The 17,707-nt window shown below is 55.7% G+C and overlaps 8 protein-coding genes across 8 annotated transcripts; 2 read left to right on the top strand and 6 right to left on the bottom strand.

Moving 5' to 3' along the window:
* Nucleotides 1-43: 43 nt before the first annotated feature.
* On the bottom strand, nt 44-1,571 carry BKA78DRAFT_329438 (fatty acid desaturase-domain-containing protein; the record flags this gene model as incomplete). Its single annotated transcript, XM_066889666.1, has 2 exons — nt 44-507; nt 557-1,571. 2 exons carry the CDS (start codon nt 1,569-1,571, stop codon nt 44-46), a joined length of 1,479 nt encoding a protein of 492 aa, XP_066749723.1.
* Nucleotides 1,572-2,119: 548 nt separating this feature from the next.
* Nucleotides 2,120-2,879, bottom strand: BKA78DRAFT_18277 (uncharacterized protein). The gene has a single exon (XM_066883445.1). The coding sequence runs from the start codon at nt 2,738-2,740 to the stop codon at nt 2,183-2,185; it is 558 nt and encodes a 185-aa protein (XP_066749724.1). The 5' UTR covers nt 2,741-2,879; the 3' UTR covers nt 2,120-2,182.
* Nucleotides 2,880-4,016, bottom strand: BKA78DRAFT_18278 (uncharacterized protein). Its single transcript, XM_066883447.1, has one exon. The coding sequence runs from the start codon at nt 3,630-3,632 to the stop codon at nt 3,018-3,020; it is 615 nt and encodes a 204-aa protein (XP_066749725.1). The 5' UTR covers nt 3,633-4,016; the 3' UTR covers nt 2,880-3,017.
* BKA78DRAFT_244079 (RF-1 domain-containing protein) lies at nt 3,651-4,195 on the bottom strand (the record flags this gene model as incomplete). Its single annotated transcript, XM_066884000.1, has 2 exons — nt 3,651-3,992; nt 4,043-4,195. The coding sequence occupies 2 exons, from the start codon at nt 4,193-4,195 to the stop codon at nt 3,651-3,653; spliced, it is 495 nt and encodes a 164-aa protein (XP_066749726.1).
* Nucleotides 4,196-4,706: 511 nt separating this feature from the next.
* BKA78DRAFT_349019 (uncharacterized protein) lies at nt 4,707-5,478 on the top strand (the record flags this gene model as incomplete). Its single annotated transcript, XM_066890737.1, has 2 exons — nt 4,707-4,917; nt 5,156-5,478. The coding sequence occupies 2 exons, from the start codon at nt 4,707-4,709 to the stop codon at nt 5,476-5,478; spliced, it is 534 nt and encodes a 177-aa protein (XP_066749727.1).
* Nucleotides 5,479-6,224: 746 nt separating this feature from the next.
* On the bottom strand, nt 6,225-8,710 carry BKA78DRAFT_340231 (Mis6-domain-containing protein; the record flags this gene model as incomplete). The annotated part of the gene is made up of 4 exons (XM_066890314.1): nt 6,225-7,297; nt 7,348-7,465; nt 7,513-8,528; nt 8,593-8,710. The coding sequence occupies 4 exons, from the start codon at nt 8,708-8,710 to the stop codon at nt 6,225-6,227; spliced, it is 2,325 nt and encodes a 774-aa protein (XP_066749728.1).
* Nucleotides 8,711-9,666: 956 nt separating this feature from the next.
* Nucleotides 9,667-10,365, top strand: BKA78DRAFT_349021 (uncharacterized protein; the record flags this gene model as incomplete). The annotated part of the gene is made up of 1 exon (XM_066890738.1): nt 9,667-10,365. The coding sequence occupies one exon, from the start codon at nt 9,667-9,669 to the stop codon at nt 10,363-10,365; it is 699 nt and encodes a 232-aa protein (XP_066749729.1).
* A 1,944-nt stretch (nt 10,366-12,309) lies between these two features.
* BKA78DRAFT_291652 (alpha-glucan branching enzyme) lies at nt 12,310-17,575 on the bottom strand (the record flags this gene model as incomplete). The annotated part of the gene is made up of 19 exons (XM_066885935.1): nt 12,310-12,392; nt 12,445-13,056; nt 13,109-13,150; nt 13,216-13,411; nt 13,434-13,783; nt 13,849-13,891; nt 13,950-14,035; nt 14,128-14,288; nt 14,352-14,452; nt 14,490-14,544; nt 14,631-14,947; nt 15,068-15,127; nt 15,203-15,833; nt 15,880-16,215; nt 16,266-16,960; nt 17,008-17,120; nt 17,161-17,275; nt 17,325-17,449; nt 17,503-17,575. 19 exons carry the CDS (start codon nt 17,573-17,575, stop codon nt 12,310-12,312), a joined length of 4,194 nt encoding a protein of 1,397 aa, XP_066749730.1.
* Between the last annotated feature and the right edge of the window lie 132 nt (nt 17,576-17,707).

Here is a 17,707-nt window from a genome sequence, read left to right on the forward strand (position 1 = left end):
CGTTATCCATGAGATCAGCCATGTTGCGCAGCATCATCGGCGCTTATGCGTCAACATCGCTTTCGCTGCCGATGACGACGCCGTTGCCCTTCTTCTCCGATGGAGCGGGAATCTTGGCCGGGGCGACACCGAGACCGTTCCTGTTGCGGAAGAAGAGAACACCCTTGCCCTCGCCCTGAGCACCTTCGCTAGGCTCGACCCACTGGCACCAACGAGCGCTCTTCCACATGGCCTTGAAGAAGCCCAGCATGCCATCCTTGGTGTCGGAGCGGTAGTGCTTGCCCATGACGGGCTTGATGGCGTCGCTGGCCTCGCGGGCATTGTAAAACGGAATCGTCGAAATGTAGTGGTGCAGGACGTGGGTCTCGATGATGTCGTGGAGAATGTGCTTGCCAACGAAGCCAAACTCGCGGTCAATGGTTGCGGCGGCACCACGGGTGAAGTTCCAGGTGTGAGGCTCGTAGTGGGGAAGGGAGGGGTCGGTGTGCTGAAGGAAGGTGATGGCAACTATTCAGGTTAGCTTTTGCCCGTCAGATTCGACACTTGGAATGCTTACCCAGCCAGTGGTTAACCCAGAGATAGGGCAGAATGTACCAGAGCAAGAGGTTGGTCCAGCCGAAGTTCGAGCCGACGTAGTAGAGGATACCACCGGTAATGGCGAGACCCAAGTCACTCAGGAGAATGAGCTTCTCATCCTTGGCCTCGTACAGGGGGCTCGAGGGGTTGAAGTGGTTGACACCAGTCCAGAAGCCATTCTTCTTGCCCTTGCCCCTGCCCTCACGCTGACGCTCGTGCTGGTTGTGGCCAGTGACATTGGTCGTCAGGTACATCAGCCAGCCGCCGAGCTGCTGGCTGAACATGTGAATGGCGGTCGCAATCGGAGTCTCCTCGGTTAATTCGTGCAGCTCGTGGACGAAGCGGCCAATGCGAGAGGCGTATTCCTCGCGAGTTTTCGGAATGAAAACCATGTCCCGAGTAAGGTGGCCGGTCGCCTTGTGATGCTTGCCGTGGGAGATTTTCCAGGAAAAGTAAGGGACCAGCAGAAGCGAGTGGCAGATCCAGCCAACCGTGTCGTTCAAAATCTTGGAGGGAGAAAAGGCTTGATGGCCGCACTCGTGGGCAAGAACCCAGACACCGGTACCAAACAGACCCTGGACGACCGAGTACACGGCCCACCAAACAGCGCGAAGAGCGGTCGAAGGAACATATTCGGGAGTGTTGTAGTTGTAGGTGATGTAAAAGACGGAAGCAAGAACAGCGAAATCCCGGGCAACGTAGCCAAGCGAGCGAATGGCAGAACGCTCAAAGCAGTGCTTGGGAATGGCTTCGTGGATTTGCTTGATGGTGTAGTCGGGAATCTCGAATTCGTTGCCGTACGTGTCGAGCAATTTTCCGCGCGAGTTCTTGACTTCGTCGACGGAGCCCAGCGAGGACAGCGAGGTGGAAGAGGGCGATTGGGCGGGCGACTCGCTGGGAGAAGCAGCCACGGAGGGCACCGAAGACGAGGTGGTTGAGCTGGTGATGTTGCGCTTCAGAACAGGGTTCTGAGGCACCGCCGTGGTGGTGGCCATGGCGAGAGGAATTTTTCTCTTTTTTTTTTCGGGAAAAGACAAAAACTCGAGGGGAGAGAGGAGTGCTCTGAGGAGGGGTGGCAGCAGAGCAGAGGGCGGTGGGGTTGCGGCAGAAAGTTTGTTGGGCTCGAGGTAGATGGTGTTGTTGAGAGGGAGGAATTGAAGAGAGACGGATAGGTTTTTGAAGGAGGGACGAGCAACTCTGAGGAAGAAGCTAAGAGGAGGAGAGGGCGGACGGAGGGATAATATCTGGACCTAGTTCGGTTCTGGCCTGTCCATGAGTAAAATTGGTGAACCGTGGGTGCTGAGAAGGACAGACAGACACCGGGTCGCGCAGGGCAGCCGAGGCGCGTTCTCGGTCAGGGGTCCACTGCCTGAGCACCCCCGGCACCGAAACCGCGAACGAGCCGCAGCGTCAAAAGGCCGCCACCACTGGCAGGACTACCGACCTGACCAGACCGGGGACAATTCCACGCCAGCCTGACCTTCTTACGTCCTTACGACAGCCTGCGCCTCTTTGATTCTGAGCTCAGCTGCTTGTTCTCCAAATCCCCAGCTCTCACCGTCGCCGCCGCCGACGCACTGTCAGATGGTTGGCGCTCCACACCGTCTCAAAATGTGATATCGGAGCGTCGACAGTGGCTGCAGCAGACCGCCATAGCGCTACACACGGGCAGACACACAGACTGACGACAAGGCCGTGGGGTACTCCAGCGTGGCACATGTGTTGGCTGCCGCTCCGCTGTCCGCTGGCCGCTTGGCTGTCCGCGTCCGCTGGAGCTGGGCTGGTGCATTTTTTCCATCCATCCTTTGGCGCAGGGCACGGCGGCGCGCATTAGCAGAGAAACACTACAGGACGCTAGCACGATAGGCCATTGGCGTAGGGAAAAGATGCCGACGGCATCACGCACGGCGACAATCAGTCGGCTGCAGGGCAATAACGGATGCTTCGTTTGAACTTTGTTGGGGCCTTCAACACTTTGGACCACCGAGCCCCCACCTGCGCCTGTTCGTCTCCTTACCTTCACGCGATTGCAGGAATCAGTTTTGCGAGGCTCCTCCGTGCGTGCGCCCGCCACTTTGATGCTTTTGCCAAGGATCGACCGCAAGAGCCCGAAAAAAGTCCTCACTGCGGCGGCAGGAGGTGGCGGGCGAAGGGATTTGACCATCTGATAACTTTTTGCGATTCGAGAAGACTGGCGCCACCCCGACCTGGCCAAAACTGGGGAACTGTACGCGCCTCTCCGCAACCGGTGCTCTTCCTTCTACATTCCTTCTTTGCCACGCATCTATCTCAAGTCCTTGCTTTGACCGGTCATGCTGCTGCCCTGCAGCTCGCTGTTGCTGCCGTTTCACATTCGAGAAGCTGACACTTGACATTTTCGGCTCCTACATCTGCACCAAACATGCCGGCCATTTTTCCACGCCCAACCCGTCGGGCTAACGTCAAATGGTAAGAAGCATACTCACAACGGGGACCATCCATGCCGTGACGCGCTTGAAGCTGCCCAAGTCAATCCCCAAGACAATTGATCCGCCCTGTTGCCCCGCCCTGCTGCCGTCGAGTAAACAATCAAAATCCGCCATGTTTACCCGTCCCACCGCCCTCGCCGCAGTGACACTGTGCCATGGTCCCATGTGATTAGCCCTATCTGATCTACCATTTTGATGGCAAAAGCCGACAGCGGCCACGCTGCAACTTGACGTGCATTGCCCCAAAGAATGACACCCTGCTGGCCCGTCTCCCCGGATTACTTGAACCCCACCTCCAAAAAGCCAGAGGCAATCTCTTTGGTTTTTCTGGACGGAAAGGCTGATGAGAATCCAAATTTCTTTTGCCAAGATTGCCCATGATGCCATGGATGAACCTGTTTGACCACCACCAAGCATTGTCCGACACAGCATCTCGAGTGTGGCCTGGCTGAGACCCCGGGCCGATCCTTGTGTGCCTTTGGGCTCATCCAGTCGATATCCCGAGTTTGATAATAGGCCTGCTGTACCAATCACTGCCCGAGCGAATATCGCGTGTAGCAGCTGGCGGGAAGCATTCGTGGACTCCATTCAGTATCTCGAGGCTCGTCACGACTTGCCCGTGTCGTTCCCCTTGGCATCATCCCGCACGTCATCCTGCTTCTTCTCGGCGCCATCATGCTCCTCACCCGCCTCAGCCGCCGCCTTCTTGGCCTCGTCCAGAGCGCGGTACTTGCGCCGTGACTTTTTCGTCTTGCTCGCCTTCTTCTTCGATGCCTCGGCGCGTTTGATGGCCGTCCGGCTCTCATCTCCCAATTCCATCTCTTCTAGTCTCTCAGACAGCATCTTGCGCGCCGTCTTGCGGTTTTGCTCGCGAGATCGTGTGCCCTGGAATTTGACGACCATGCCCGTGGGAAGATGCTTCAGCTGTACGGCCGAAGATGTTTTGTTCTGTAGGCATGGTCAATAAAGCCCTGCAACATCTTAGACTCCTGTCCTACAATTTTTTGACCTCCCGGCCCTGAGCCTTTGAGGAATCTTTCTTCAATGTCGTCCTCACTGATCTGGATGCGAGGCGGCAGCGGCTTGCCGCACAGTACTGCAGCAGCAGACCAGGCTCTTGTCGACGCCTGGAGAGACAGATTACTTCGCATCACATGGCGGGCGTGTCGCGCGAAGAACAATGCCATGCTGCTCGTTGTCTTAGCAGTGCAGTGCAGATGTCGACGCGAGAAGCAGACTGGAACCGCCACCAGTCCAGGTCCAGCTCCGGGAGACGCACGCGCACGAGCCACGGATCGCAGGGTCTCGGCAGGGACCAGGCGCGCCGCATTTCATTCGCTCCTTTTTCCAAACTGCACTGCACGCACAACCCACCGCTAGACCGCTCTCCACATCTCTCAAGCAACCAACTCTCCAGCCCTCTCCGCGCATCCCCACGTATTGCTTTCTTCTCGACGTGTTCTCGTAGCGGCCAGCAAGATCAGTCCGACGAATCCTCCCTCTCCGCTTCCATCCGGCCGCGCGTCCGCTCCGCGCCGTCCGAAGTAATCCGCCGACCTCTCAAAACCACTCGCCTCGGACTCGACAACATCAATCTCACAACCACGGCAGTGCAGCCCTCTGCACGTCCAATCCGCCCTTCCTGATCCACACAAATACCATATGCCGGGCGACGACAGCGTGCTCAGCGAAACCGTCTACTACTACACGTCGACCCTCACATACGCCTTCATCGCGGCTTCAGCCAGCCTGCTGCTTCTTGCCCTGATGCTTTTCCCGACGGCCGTGCTGCGCTGGCTGCAGCGCAAGCGCTACCAGTACGAGGTTACGTTTTCGCTGTACATGCTTACGCCTACCGAAAAGTTCATCTTCAGTATGTGACACTACTCCCAAGCTTGGCCTTGCCAATTCCGATCCCGACACGATGCTTCGCCAGCTGGCTTGGTGTGCGAACGTTGTTGCTTCGGCTTCGTATACACCGTTTCTTCAGCTCTACTCGTTCCACTCCTCTATTTCCCCCACTTCTACCGTCGCGCCAGCTACCACATGGACCCTCATCCGACAAGCTGATCTCGGACGAATTCCCATTTGCTAACGCACTTCACTCCCAGACTCGTTCCTCTTCCTCTTCCTCAGCATGATCGTAATCGCCGCGTCGCTCTACCTCCCCGAACACATCTCCTTCTTGGCCGACCGCGCGCTGTACTACCTCTCAGGCGACCACCCTTCGTTAGCCGCCGCACACCTCGCGTCCACGGCCGCCGCCGCCGCCGCCGAAAGCGCCAAGGCTAGCAGCGCGAGCGCCGTCGCCGCTGTCAAGAATGCCGCCACGGCTGCGGCCGAGGCTGTGAGGGCCAGCGTCGTTGGCGCGGGCAGTGGCAGCGGTGCTGGTGCGGCGACGGGGCGCGTTGTCGAAGCCGTTGGTGAGCTGTAGCGGGCTTTTGTGATGACATGTTTCGGACAGACGGCGAGCCACTGGTGTCTACACAGATGACTCCGGCAGAGAGTGGTTGGCCTGCTGTCATTCGAGGCATCTGCTACCCGTCGATTGATGGACGACGTGCGTTGAGTAATTTCGTTTGAAGAGGGGGCGAAGAAGATCAAAAGAAAGAAAACACGAAAACAAGAAGTAGCGCTTCATACAGCTCGCGCGGGTGCAGCGTTCAGCAAAGCAGAAGTACGGCGTTTGGTCGAAGCTACCCAGGTTGTGACGGCGATGATTGGGATTCACGAAAACGAGACTTGAGAGACGCGGGAGGCGCAAAAGAGTACGGGCTTATTGATTGGACAAAGGGGCGACACTATCGCCCCTTGAATATGTTTTTGTAATGCTTCTACTTCCCTTCTCCTTTCTGCTAGTAATGAATAGACACTGAGCTCAAAGCTTCAAACTGGCCGACTGTGCTGTGCAACTTTTTTTTGGGACACGAATCTCTTTTGTTCCGCGTCATGCTTGTAGGAAGATCGAACAGCATGAGTCGCAAGTGGTCCATAAACATCGAGTCTCAGGGGCCAATGATGGCGACCCATTGCACCTTGTTCTACAGCCGGTGACTGCTTGATTAATTGACGGCCGAAGACCCCGATTTGGGCATGGAAAAAAGATTACTAGTTAAAGATGTTTGAGACAATACTGTCTACCACACAACACCATCACCTTCTCCCTCCCCCGACACCTCCTCATCCCGCCCCAGGCAACCCCTCCCGCATCAAATCCTTCATGGTAACAAACATGAAGTCCCTCATGCCCTTGGCTCCCCGCGCCACCAACCACCGCAGCACCTCGACGCGATACGCCTTCCAACCAAGCTCGGGCACCAAGCCGCCAGCCTTGGCCACGCGGTGCAAGCTGCGCTGCGTGACGGGGCCAGGCGGATGGCGGACGGCGGCATAGGAAGGGGGGTGGTGTTGGAGAGGGGGAGAGGAGGCTTGCGCCGCTTTTGCGGCCGCGGCCTCGTCTTCGACGCGGCGGAAGGCCGCCAGCGCCATGGCTGCCGTGAGGCCGTTGAAGGGAAGCCCGAAGAGCGCTGCGAGCGTGTACTCTGGGCCAGTGCCTGTAGCTGCGGCCTCTTCTGCCACATAATTGCTGCTGCCGACGGGCCCGGCATTACCGGGCAGCGCGGTGCTCGGGACAGGCGGCAGCGTTGTCAGGTAGGCATTGAGGCGGGCGGCCAGCGGCGGGGTGCACAGACAGGCGAGGGCGTTGGGGTCGTGCGAGGTGAGGGCGCGGTTGCGCCAGAGCAGGTTGGCCACGTCCATGAGGTAGCCGTTGAAGGCGTTGGTCGTCTCGCGCGGGAGCGTGGCGGCGTGCTGCCCGCTTTCAAACGCCCGCTTGTACGTCGCCAACAGCGAGCATGTTGCCGAGAGCGTGGCGAGCGAGGGTTGGAAGAGGAGAGTGTAGAGCGTGTGTGACGGCGGGATCGCCAGTGGGGTTGTCGTGCTCGACAGCGATGCGAGTGTTGTGTAGTGGTGCAGGGTGCTGGTTATGGCGGTGGTTGGGGGTGGGGGATAGGCTACAAGGAGAGAGAGGATAGATGCGTGAATGTGCGATGTGAGGAGAGCAAAGTTCTGGGCGGCGTCGCCGTCGAGAGGGGGCGATCGAGGCGGGCTGGGCCCATTGGAGCTGTTGGCTGCGAGGTTCCAGTTGATGGTTAGTTGAGTGTAGAGCGTGATGATGCGCGTGTAGTCGTCGTCTGTGCCGCTTTTGGAAATGACGGCCTGTTCTGCAGGTTCAAGAATTGACTTTCGGAAGGCTGCAGAATGTCAGTCTCTCGCAGCCCTTGCTTATGCTTGCTATACCGACCTTGGAAATTTTGGATTGGACAATAGGCCACGAGTCCCAGGATTGCGTCAGAGTCCCTGTCCCCGTTCCACAGAGGGAGGTAAGACTTGAGAAACACTTGAGCAGTCGACAGAAGCGTCTGTGCGTCCATTAGAAGTGATAATCACATGGATCTGAGATGCGCACCTTTGTGGCTTGCGTATACGTGAGGAGTCCTTGGAGCAGCTCAGACAGGTGTGGTGGGGTAGGCGTCCCATTCGCCGCCGCGTCGACCACTTCGCGGAGATAGCTTTCCAACCACAGTTCAATGCGGCGGAGAGCTGCATCAGAGGGATTCAGTATCAAATACTTTTGAAACAGGGGGTCCTTCAACGCAGCCAAAACTTGATTTGGCAATTCGATCTTGTCCAGGTTCTTCACGAGGCCGTCGGCATTGTCAATCTCCTCGAGCGTCACGGATGAAGGTCCTGCGTGCGACGTGTGTACGTCAGGCACAATGGAGGCCTTTGTCCGTTTGGCTCCCCGACGGACGACCTTGAAGCCGCCTGGCTGTGACAGGAGCTGTTCAGCCCTGTCTGCGTCGGCTTCCTGAATGGCTTGCAGGCGCTGCCGCGATTCGTCATGAGACGGTGCTGGAAGGGATGCTCGGCTCTTGGCGGCATTGCCGATGATGATGTCGGGATAATAGTCCTTGAACACGTGCAGAAGGCCAACCAGAGCGGCATCATGTCCTGTAAGGTGGACCATTTCGAGAAGCTGCTGGATGCGAAAAGGCCGCACATGTTTGCGTCTGGTGATGAGGCTGAGCAAGTGGCATAGTGGCGTCCTTGTACCAAGGACATCAAGCTGGTTGAAGAGGACACCGTAGAGCTTCGACAGCACCGACGGGTCCTCGAGCACGTCGAGTACGGCAATGAGCCACTTCAGCAGCGCGTTCTGAGTTGCCAAAGAGGGCTTGGTTTGGCCTTGGCCAAGACCAGTGACAATCCTGATGACGACTTGAGGAGAAATGCTCTGGCGGGGATACAAGTTCTTGACCAGGTTGGTGCAAGTGGTCTGGTCGAGGTCGGTCTTGCGCGTGACGACGTCGACAATGTCCTCGAGCTGCTGGCGATCAAGGCCATTCTGGTATGCATAGTTGCAAATTGGGTCGACAACAGTGCTGACCTTGTCCTTGCGGTGCTTCGCAGCGGTCTTGGAGGCTTCGGTGCAAAGGGAATCAGCGGCAATCCCCGAGCAGGCGTAGCACAGAATAATGCGACAGACCTACAGTCAGGGCCTCAATGGCACGGTTCGCGTCGGTATTCGTGTCTGGGGGCATGATTAGCGGAATGGAAGTGTTGGACAGGTGGAGAATCAAGTGACCATGAGTCGGTGCAGGCATTGCAGAAAGCGCGAGGGAATAACGGCGTGGAGCGCATGGAGGAACATGGATGACATGGGAGAGAAGGCGATGTTCTGTTGTCGCTACGACGCGTGGCCCGAAAGAGGCAAAGCGCGAGCGAGACGACGTCCAACTCTCATCTTTTTCCCAGGAACCAACACGGCGCAAATGCCTCTTTGCTCGTCTCTAGCAGCGCCGTGCATCAGTCACTTCGCATGCTCCACCTCGCCGTCTGACCGTGTCGCACCGACTTCAGCTATCGCCAGCTTCAATTCGCCAGCGCCTAGCGATTATTGACCGTCCTTGTGCGACGCCCTACGCCCCGGCCCACGCGGATGAATACCTCGAGCCGTCATTGCCCTCTGCCTTAATCCTATTTCCAGCTCCTCCGCCACATCTGCACCATCTTCCTCTCTGGTTCTGCGTCACCTCATCCGCCCATTGATCCTATCCTGGAAACGAAGCCCATACATGCTCCCCTGTCCTCTGCTGAGTCGCACTGGCTGTGCCGCCCCCTGGGCCGTTTTTATATTTTTTGATCATCAACCCATCGCATGCTGTGCTACCTTTGTGTCACCATGTCCATTCCTTCCATATCCATACTTCCCAAAGACGCCTCAAGAGCCACTATAATAGTCGCCCAGCGCTGACCTTTTTCGTCCAGTCTCGCCTCAAGGCATTGAAAGCCACGAAAGATCCATCGACAGAACGCCATAAATAATTGAGTCTCCAGCATCTTCGTTCATTGAGTTGCATGCTTTGATCAGTCTTTGCTTCCTTGGGAGGATTTTTGCAAACTGCATTTTTTGGTCAATCGTTTTTTCTAGCGCCATTTCTCCTCGATACCCCACCTCATCAGCTCTACCGTCGGATTTTTTTTATTTTTCGAAACCACCTCGCCCATTCTCCATCTCCAAGTCTCATCATTCTACCCAAGTCTTGGACCCGAAGTCACCATGGGAGAGCTCAAGTTTTCCAGCCGCAGAGCAGCTCGCCGAGACTCCCTCCATGAAAAAGAAGATCTTTCCCAAACGGCACAAGACACAGCACGATTCCTGAACCGAGACGCCGCCTGTCTTAAGGACATCAGGGATCTGTATCCAGATGAAAACCTTGCCCTCCTCACGCCATACCTCCCGTCGTCCTCAAAGCCCGCTTCGGACCCATTTGAGCCTCTCGGCCGCGCCCTCGAAGCTCACCGTGGAGAGCTCCGCCATATCCCATATGTGCCAGAGAACGGCCTCACACCGACCCACCTCGCATTCCTTCAGCACGCAGCGGCGGTTGTTCTTGTAATCTTTCCGAACTATCCGCAAGAACGGAGGCGCCTCCCTCCCGTCGAGAGCCTTCTGAAAATGGATCCAGCCGGCGCCGCTTCTCACCAACATCACTACGACGCAGGAGACTCAGACGACGCTGAGCCGCCCAGGCCAATCGAGATGCTAGCCCCATCATTTGACGGCGCCATGGTGCTTGAGCGGCTGCGCGAGCTGCCAACGGTGCTGGTGCTGGTCGACGACGATGCCGAGAGCGAGGAAGCCACGGCACAGGTCGACGAGCTGGTCATGGCCATGGGCAAGGGCACAGCCGTCGTGCGCACGCAGAGCTACGACGAGGCGGCGCTGCGGCACGTGGCGGACTTGCTTTTTGAGTAAGGCTGGCTGGCTGCGCGACTAGCAGCAGGTCGCCTTTGTGTATCAAGGAAGAGCTGCTCTAGTCAGCAGTGTGCACTGGGCGCGCGCTGACTTCGAAAGCCCTCTTTATATTTCAAAATCTTCAAATCACTTTCAACCTCCGATTATAGCCTGGTCGGCAACCTGGCCGGGTGGGAAAAGAGGCCACCTTCAAGTGTTTATTCAAATGCTCTGCGGGGGGACACTAGGATAGCAAGCGACTTCTCAAGATACCGAGTTCGAGCCGCTACCGAAGTCCTTTTGCCATTCTTTTTTGCTTTTTTTGGTCCGTCAATGACTGCTTGGAGTATGCACTGTCTCAAAGTTTTGTTCTATTCGCTTCTACGATTCTTCTTGTCAATGGAGTTGGTTGTACATGCCTGGCGTTCTGACTTTCCTCTTTCATCATCTATGTTGTTTGCACATCCAGTACCTCTCACCTACATATCGTCCAACTTCTTGAACCGCAAGGGAGGCTGTTTGCCGTTTGTCCTAGTCCTCTCATCAGCATCACAATACCACAATGTGCCAAAAACCATGCTCTCCCTGTGGTGACTGCTCCACTGCCTTCTGTTTCACTTTGCTTACCAAGTCCTGCTCTGCACTCAATCCTATCCACCAAAGGTACAGTATGAGCGCTCTACAGAAGCCAGCCTCAACCCTACCAAACATCTCGTCACTCGCCTTCCGGCTGCTAAGCGGCCAACCCGTTTCCCAAACAAAAGACCGACGCCATCATCAACCCAGTCAAATCACTTTGACTCTTCCAGAAATCCCTATGTTCTTTTCGCCAACCATGTGTTTGCTCATACCGTTTGGCCCCAATCTAATGTCAGCACAGGTGACGAGAGAAGTTCAACATGGGCATGAATAGTCCAAAGTCGTTACATGCTTAGGCGCAAGCGCTCGAATGCTCCCTGTAAGTATGCGTCAAGAGTAAAAAAAAAAAAAAAAAGGCACTCGTGTCATCAAAACACGAGTAGCTTGAAGAGCCCCCCGTCTTTACGCGTATCTTACTGGGCACCAGGAAGCCTCTGAATGGGCGATTTCTTTCGTTACGCCCAGCCTCTCTCCATTCAATGAACACGTGGCTTGACAAGAAATGCCAACTCCAAGGCGGGGTCGGTGAGCTGGAATGCTTTCAACGGTTGTCCTTTGGCATTCTCAAATGTTCATGTCTCTTGGCGGTAAGGTGCTTGAATTCTCCCTGTAGATGCCCATCTTTACTTGTTATTTCGAACACCAGCTTTTTGCCAACCGACTTTCACAGCAAACATCGGACTTTATATTTCAGGTGGTGCCAGGATGCCTGAATGCTCCCTGAAATTGTCCTTTTACATCCGTACATGTCTAAGTCTTCAGGTAGCAAGATACGTCAATGCTCCATGTATGTGTACATCTTGACTTTAGCTGTTTGGGCTTACAAGGTCAGCTCGTCGAACCGCTATGTCCAAAAACATGACTACAGGGAGCATTCGAGTACCCGGCCCGGGAATTTGGCACCTCTTTGGCGACCCGCTGTGTTATGATGCAAGGGATGACGACAACGGCTCATCGCGGTGTCAGGATACTCATCACATGTTTGACATCACAGCTACGGCAAAGATGGGACTGGTGTTGGGTAAACGACATAACATATTGCTCGATGCTGCTCTTCACGAAAAGTCTTTCACTTAAGATTACACGCCGCGGGGATGCACATGAGACGTTTTCGCGCAAGATGCCCCTCCGCTTCAGAATCTCCTTTTTGCTCGCTGTACAACAAATATGAGGCGGCTTGGCAAAGATTTTTCCCCTACGGCAGACGCGCTCATCTAGGAGATTCTAACCCACATCGAGGCTCCGTCTTCATGTGCGGCAACCTTGTCGACGACTTGCACACCCCAAAAATGTGCACTTCCCTACTCAACCACTAAGAGACCCCGCTTACGAGGACTTCTCAAGGTCGGCAAGAATCTTCTCACCCTTGGCGCGGGCGGACTCGAGGTCACCAACCATGTAGAAGGCACCTGATTGATTGTTAGCATCAAAAACTCAAATCATGGTTTCACGTAAACTTACCCTCGGGAAGGTCGTCACCCTCACCGCTGAGGATGGCCTTGAAGGACCTGATGGTGTCCTTGAGGTCGACCAGCTTACCCTCGATACCAGTGAAGACCTGGGCGACGGTGAAGGGCTGGGACAGGAACCTCTGGATCTTACGGGCACGCTCGACGGTAAGCTTGTCAGCTTCCGACAGTTCGTCCATACCCAGAATGGCGATGATGTCCTGCAGCGACTTGTACTCCTGGAGGATCTGCTGGACGCGGGTGGCGGTGTCGTAGTGCTCCTGGCCGACGATACGGGGGTCGAGCATACGAGACTTGGAGTCGAGAGGGTCGACGGCGGGGTAGATACCCAACTCAGAGATACCACGGGACAGGACAGTGGTGGCGTCCAAGTGAGCGAAGGTGGTGGCGGGGGCAGGGTCAGTCAAGTCGTCAGCGGGCACGTAGACGGCCTGGACGGAAGTGATGGAACCCTTCTGGGTGGTGGTGATACGCTCCTGCATACCACCCATGTCGACGGCGAGGGTGGGCTGGTAACCGACGGCAGAGGGGATACGACCAAGAAGGGCAGACACCTCAGAACCGGCCTGGGTGAAACGGAAGATGTTGTCAATGAAGAGAAGCACTGGGAGTTGTCAGCTATACGTCCTGAAGACCACTTGGATTTTGAGACATACCGTCCTGGCCCTCTTCGTCCCTGAAATACTCGGCGACCGTAACTTGTTCATGTTATTAGTATTTCGTGTGTACAGGGAGTCATCATGTTGATGTGGTAAGTACTTACGACCGGTAAGAGCAACACGAGCACGAGCTCCCGGGGGCTCGTTCATCTGACCGAACACCAGGGCGACCTTGGAGTCACCCTCGAGGTTGATGACACCGGTCTCCTGCATTTCATGGTACAGGTCGTTACCCTCACGGGTACGCTCACCGACACCAGTGAAGACGGAGAAACCACCGTGGGCCTTGGCGATGTTGTTCTGTGCCCGAGTTAGTCGCTACCCGAGATACACCGTCGTTGCTGGGAGTCCTCACAATCAGCTCCTGAATGAAGACAGTCTTGCCGACACCGGCACCACCGAAGAGACCAATCTTTCCACCACGAGCGTAGGGGGCGAGCAGGTCGACGACCTTGATACCGGTAACGAGAATCTCGGCCGAGGTGGACTGCTCACTGAAGAGAGGGGCTTCGGCGTGGATAGGGGCGAACTTGTCGGTCTTGATGGGACCACGCTCGTCGATGGGGTCACCAGTGACGTTGATGATACGGCCAAGGGTGGCAGGGCCGACGGGAATCTTGATGGGAGCGCCGGTGTCGATGGCGGCGGCACCACGGACGAGACCCTCAGTACCTGTGGATGTTGTCAACACCCGTATTCCAGGACCCTGTATGCGTATGTTCCAGTGGTATACTGACCGTCCATGGCAATGCACCTGACGACGTTCTCACCCAAGTGTTGCTGTGGCCGAGTTTAGCTACCGTTCAGAGCTCCGAGGTCGTCCGTGCAGCTCTCTTACCGCGACCTCCAAGACCAGCTTCTGGCCACCGTTCTCGGTCTGCAACGCATTGAGAATCGAAGGGAGCTTCTCGCCCTCGAACTTGACTAGATGAGGGCGTTAGCGGCGATGATGGAGATGGCGGGCTCGTCCAGTCGTGGCTACGGGAGCAGGCCGGACGGAAAAGTTTTTCGCATACCGTCAACGACGGCACCAATGACCTGGTGGATCTTGCCGCCCTGGGCAGCATCGGTGCTGGCAAGACGGGCAGAGAGCGCCGGGGCGAAGTTCTTCTGGATGGGCCTGAAGGCGCTGCGAACAGCAGGCCGGTAGGAAGCCCTCAGCGAGGACCTCGCAAGGCTGTATCATCAGATTAGCATCCAAATGGGGACCAATTGCATCGGAGACCGGCTCAATTAGTACCTTTTGAGCATTTTGAAATGCGACGGAGGGGGATGATGATGGGAGCGGAGAGGTGTGTAGGAGAGAAGAATCGTACCGACGTCGAAGGGCGGAGCTTCACACTCTGCCGGCGAGGTTCCAACTGACGCCAAGACGCACGTGATCAGTCATTCCGAACGCCCGCACTCGGATTCTAGCACCCAGTTCCATGAAGCTTCATTAGTGTTTCTACTGCTTCATTGCATATTCAGAGCTCGATCACTCCTTGTGCGCGACGGGTTTCTTGCACCTCTGTCGCACCATCCAGCCTCATGGGCGTGGCTGGTATGGATACGTTTGCCTCGGGCCTCGACTTCAACCGGCAGCCTTTGCCCCGATTTTACGTGCTTGCCAGCCTTCCCCTCGCTGCGTGCTACCATGCCGGCCCATTCTACCGTTATGGCAAGTCCAGCGGCCTGGTCGAGCAGCGTGCATTTCAACAGCTTCTCGAGAGCTTCAACATGCCCACGCCCGACTGCGGATACATCACTCATGGCAATTTCAAGACAAGCCCCCGCGTTGGGGCCGAACTCGGACCAAACTCCATTCGCCTCGATTCGCAACCGCTTCCTCGACCCCTTGGACAATAGCAAGTGAAATTCAGGCCATGTTCTCCCTCCACAACATTATGAGGGTATGATTTGGTTTGTAAATCTATGGCCACTCGACACCGAAGCAACCAGCGCCTGTGAACCTACAACCTCTTCCAGTGTAATCTTTCGCACCAGGTCCGTTCGATCACCGTCGTCACAGCCCAGCTACAGAGTGTTTTCAAGCGCAAGGACCTGCAAATGTCAGTTGATTACTCTCCCTGACCGCCGAAGCAAACTTACAATCGCTGTTTTTGAGGGAATGTAGACCTGCAAAAAGTTTTTGCGGTCGTTCCAATTGAATGGCGTCGTGAAGAACCGCGTGGTATCGTCGACATTACCATGGCCGCCAAAGTCTTTCGAGTCCGTGTTGATGATGATTTTGTACGTTCCTTCCTGCTCAACTCCTACGCGGTAGTCTGTGAAGCTGCTCGAGGGGTGGAAGTTGAAGATCCAAAGCAGTCCAGCACGTTCAAACACAATAACCTTGTCACCCTCGTGCTTGAGGCTGATGTATGCCTGTGGGCTGTGGAGCCAGCCATACTTTTCCTCGGTCCATTGCATCTTGCTGTCAAACTCGTTCAAGAATCGGTAGCGAAGCAGGTGATCGTCCACTAGGTTGAACTGTCTGCGCGCGTAGTGGAAGCTGTTGCCGTTGCCTTCGCGCGGGAAGTCGAGCCACTCAGGGTGCCCAAACTCATTGCCTTCAAAGTTGAGGTAGCCTTCTCCGCCGAGTCCATGGGTGATTAAGCGGATCATCTTGTGCATGGCCAGACCACGATCAATGACTGGCGTCAGCTCGGTGAGAACAGACATGTTGGTGTAGAGCTGCGCATCGCAGAGCCACATGAGCAGCGACTTGTCACCGACGAGCCTACAAATATCAGTCTCGAACGAATGTAGAGAGCCACGATACTTACGCTTGGTCGTGACTTTCTGCGTACGCAATCGTCTTCTCGCCATGTCGGCGGTTGGTCAGAGTGAAGGACAGGTTGCCCATGTCCCATTCAATGTCTTGCTTCTCCTTGAGCCACTTGATGTAAAGATCCGGAATCGCCATGGCCAATCTGTAGTCGAATCCTATTCCACCCAGAGAGAGCGCAACACACAGTCCTGGCATGCCAGACACATCTTCGGCGATAGTAATGACGTCGGGGTAGAGAGTGTGGAGCATCTCATTTGCCAGCATCAGATAGACGACGCCTTCTTCGTCGACGTTGTCTCCAAAGTACTCGTGGTAACCTCCGGAGAAACCCCTGTTCAAGATTAGCCCACACTCGCCACGGAAACTACCGATCAGACTCACGTTCCGATTCCGTGGTGGGTGTACAGCATGCTCGTGACACCATCAAAGCGGAAGCCGTCGAACTGATACTCGTCCATCCAGAAGCGGAGATTGCTGAGAAGAAACCTCAAGACCTCGTAGCTGCCGTAATTGAACAGCCTACTGTCCCACAGCTCATGTCTTCCTTTTCCACCTTCATGGAAGTATTGGTGATCACTGCCATCAAACATGTTCAGACCGTCCAAGACATTCTTCGAGGCGTGGCTGTGCACAACGTCAAGCAGGACTGAGATACCCATGCTGTGGGCCGTGTCGATCAATTCTTTCAAATCATCGGGGTATCCGTAGCGGCTACTAGCAGCATAGAAGCTGTTGACTTGGTATCCGAAGCTGGCGTAGTACGCATGCTCCATGACAGCCATGAGCTGGATGACATTGTATCCCAGATGCTTGATTCGAGGCAGGATGTTGGTCGTGAACTCCTTGTAGGTCGCAACCTTGGGCTCGGGCGAAGAGATGCCAACGTGTGCCTCGTAGATGCGTGCGCTTGCGGGCTTCGGTGGTTTCGGATGCTTGAAGACATACTTTTGGTCCTTGGGCGGGTTCCAAAATCTGGCATCGTAGACGGGGGAGACGGAGAGCTCTTGTGTGACGCGTGTAATCCATGCGGGGATGCGCTCCTGCCGCGCATGGTCATTTGGAACAACCAGTGATATCTGTCAAGCCATCAGCCTTGCATCCCAACAGCGGGAAGCTGCAGTACCTTGATTTTCGAATCGTGCGGAATGGCAGGCTGGCCATTGACTGCGGGGAGAGTGATTTCAAAGACGCCAAAATTGTCCTTGGTCATCTGATGCGAGTCGCGGTTCCAGCCATCTGTGAAATTCCACATCAATTGATGCCATTGAGTCTGCACAGACGCGGGACTTACTGAAATCGCCAATCAAGTAGGCACGCAAGGCATTTGGGGCCCATTCGCGATAGATAATGTCGTTGTTTGGCTTGACGTTGAATCCGAACTTCTCGAATCCCTGCATGCAGGCATCAGCAAAGACCCCGAGGAAGCTTCGGCCACCATACCTTGCTAAAGTTGGCCAGTCCACCTTCGTTTTTGCCAATGGTTTCGATCCACTCTTGGGTCCTTTTGTATCTGCTGCGGAGGCCATCTTTGAAGGGCGAAAGCCACGGATCGAGGGTTACGATGCCTGAAGATGTCAGACGACGGAGTAGTGGAATTGAGCCTTGTGAGATAAGATACCGGTGCCATCGGTGGGCAGCTGGCCGGCAGATTCGCCCACGACAGAGTTGTCCGAGGCGTTGTTGATTTCCATGGTGTGTGGAGATGATCAGAGCGGCATGCGGAGAGGAGTGGGTACGTTGAGGGGTGTTGAGAGGTGGAGGGTTCGCAAGAGAGACGGCGACGGGCAGCGCTTAAGTAGCACTGGAGGTAGGGATTAAGAGTA

Source organism: Phyllosticta capitalensis (assembly GCF_038381095.1).
Source record: "Phyllosticta capitalensis strain CBS 128856 chromosome Unknown BKA78scaffold_1, whole genome shotgun sequence".
NCBI lineage: Eukaryota > Fungi > Ascomycota > Dothideomycetes > Botryosphaeriales > Phyllostictaceae > Phyllosticta > Phyllosticta capitalensis.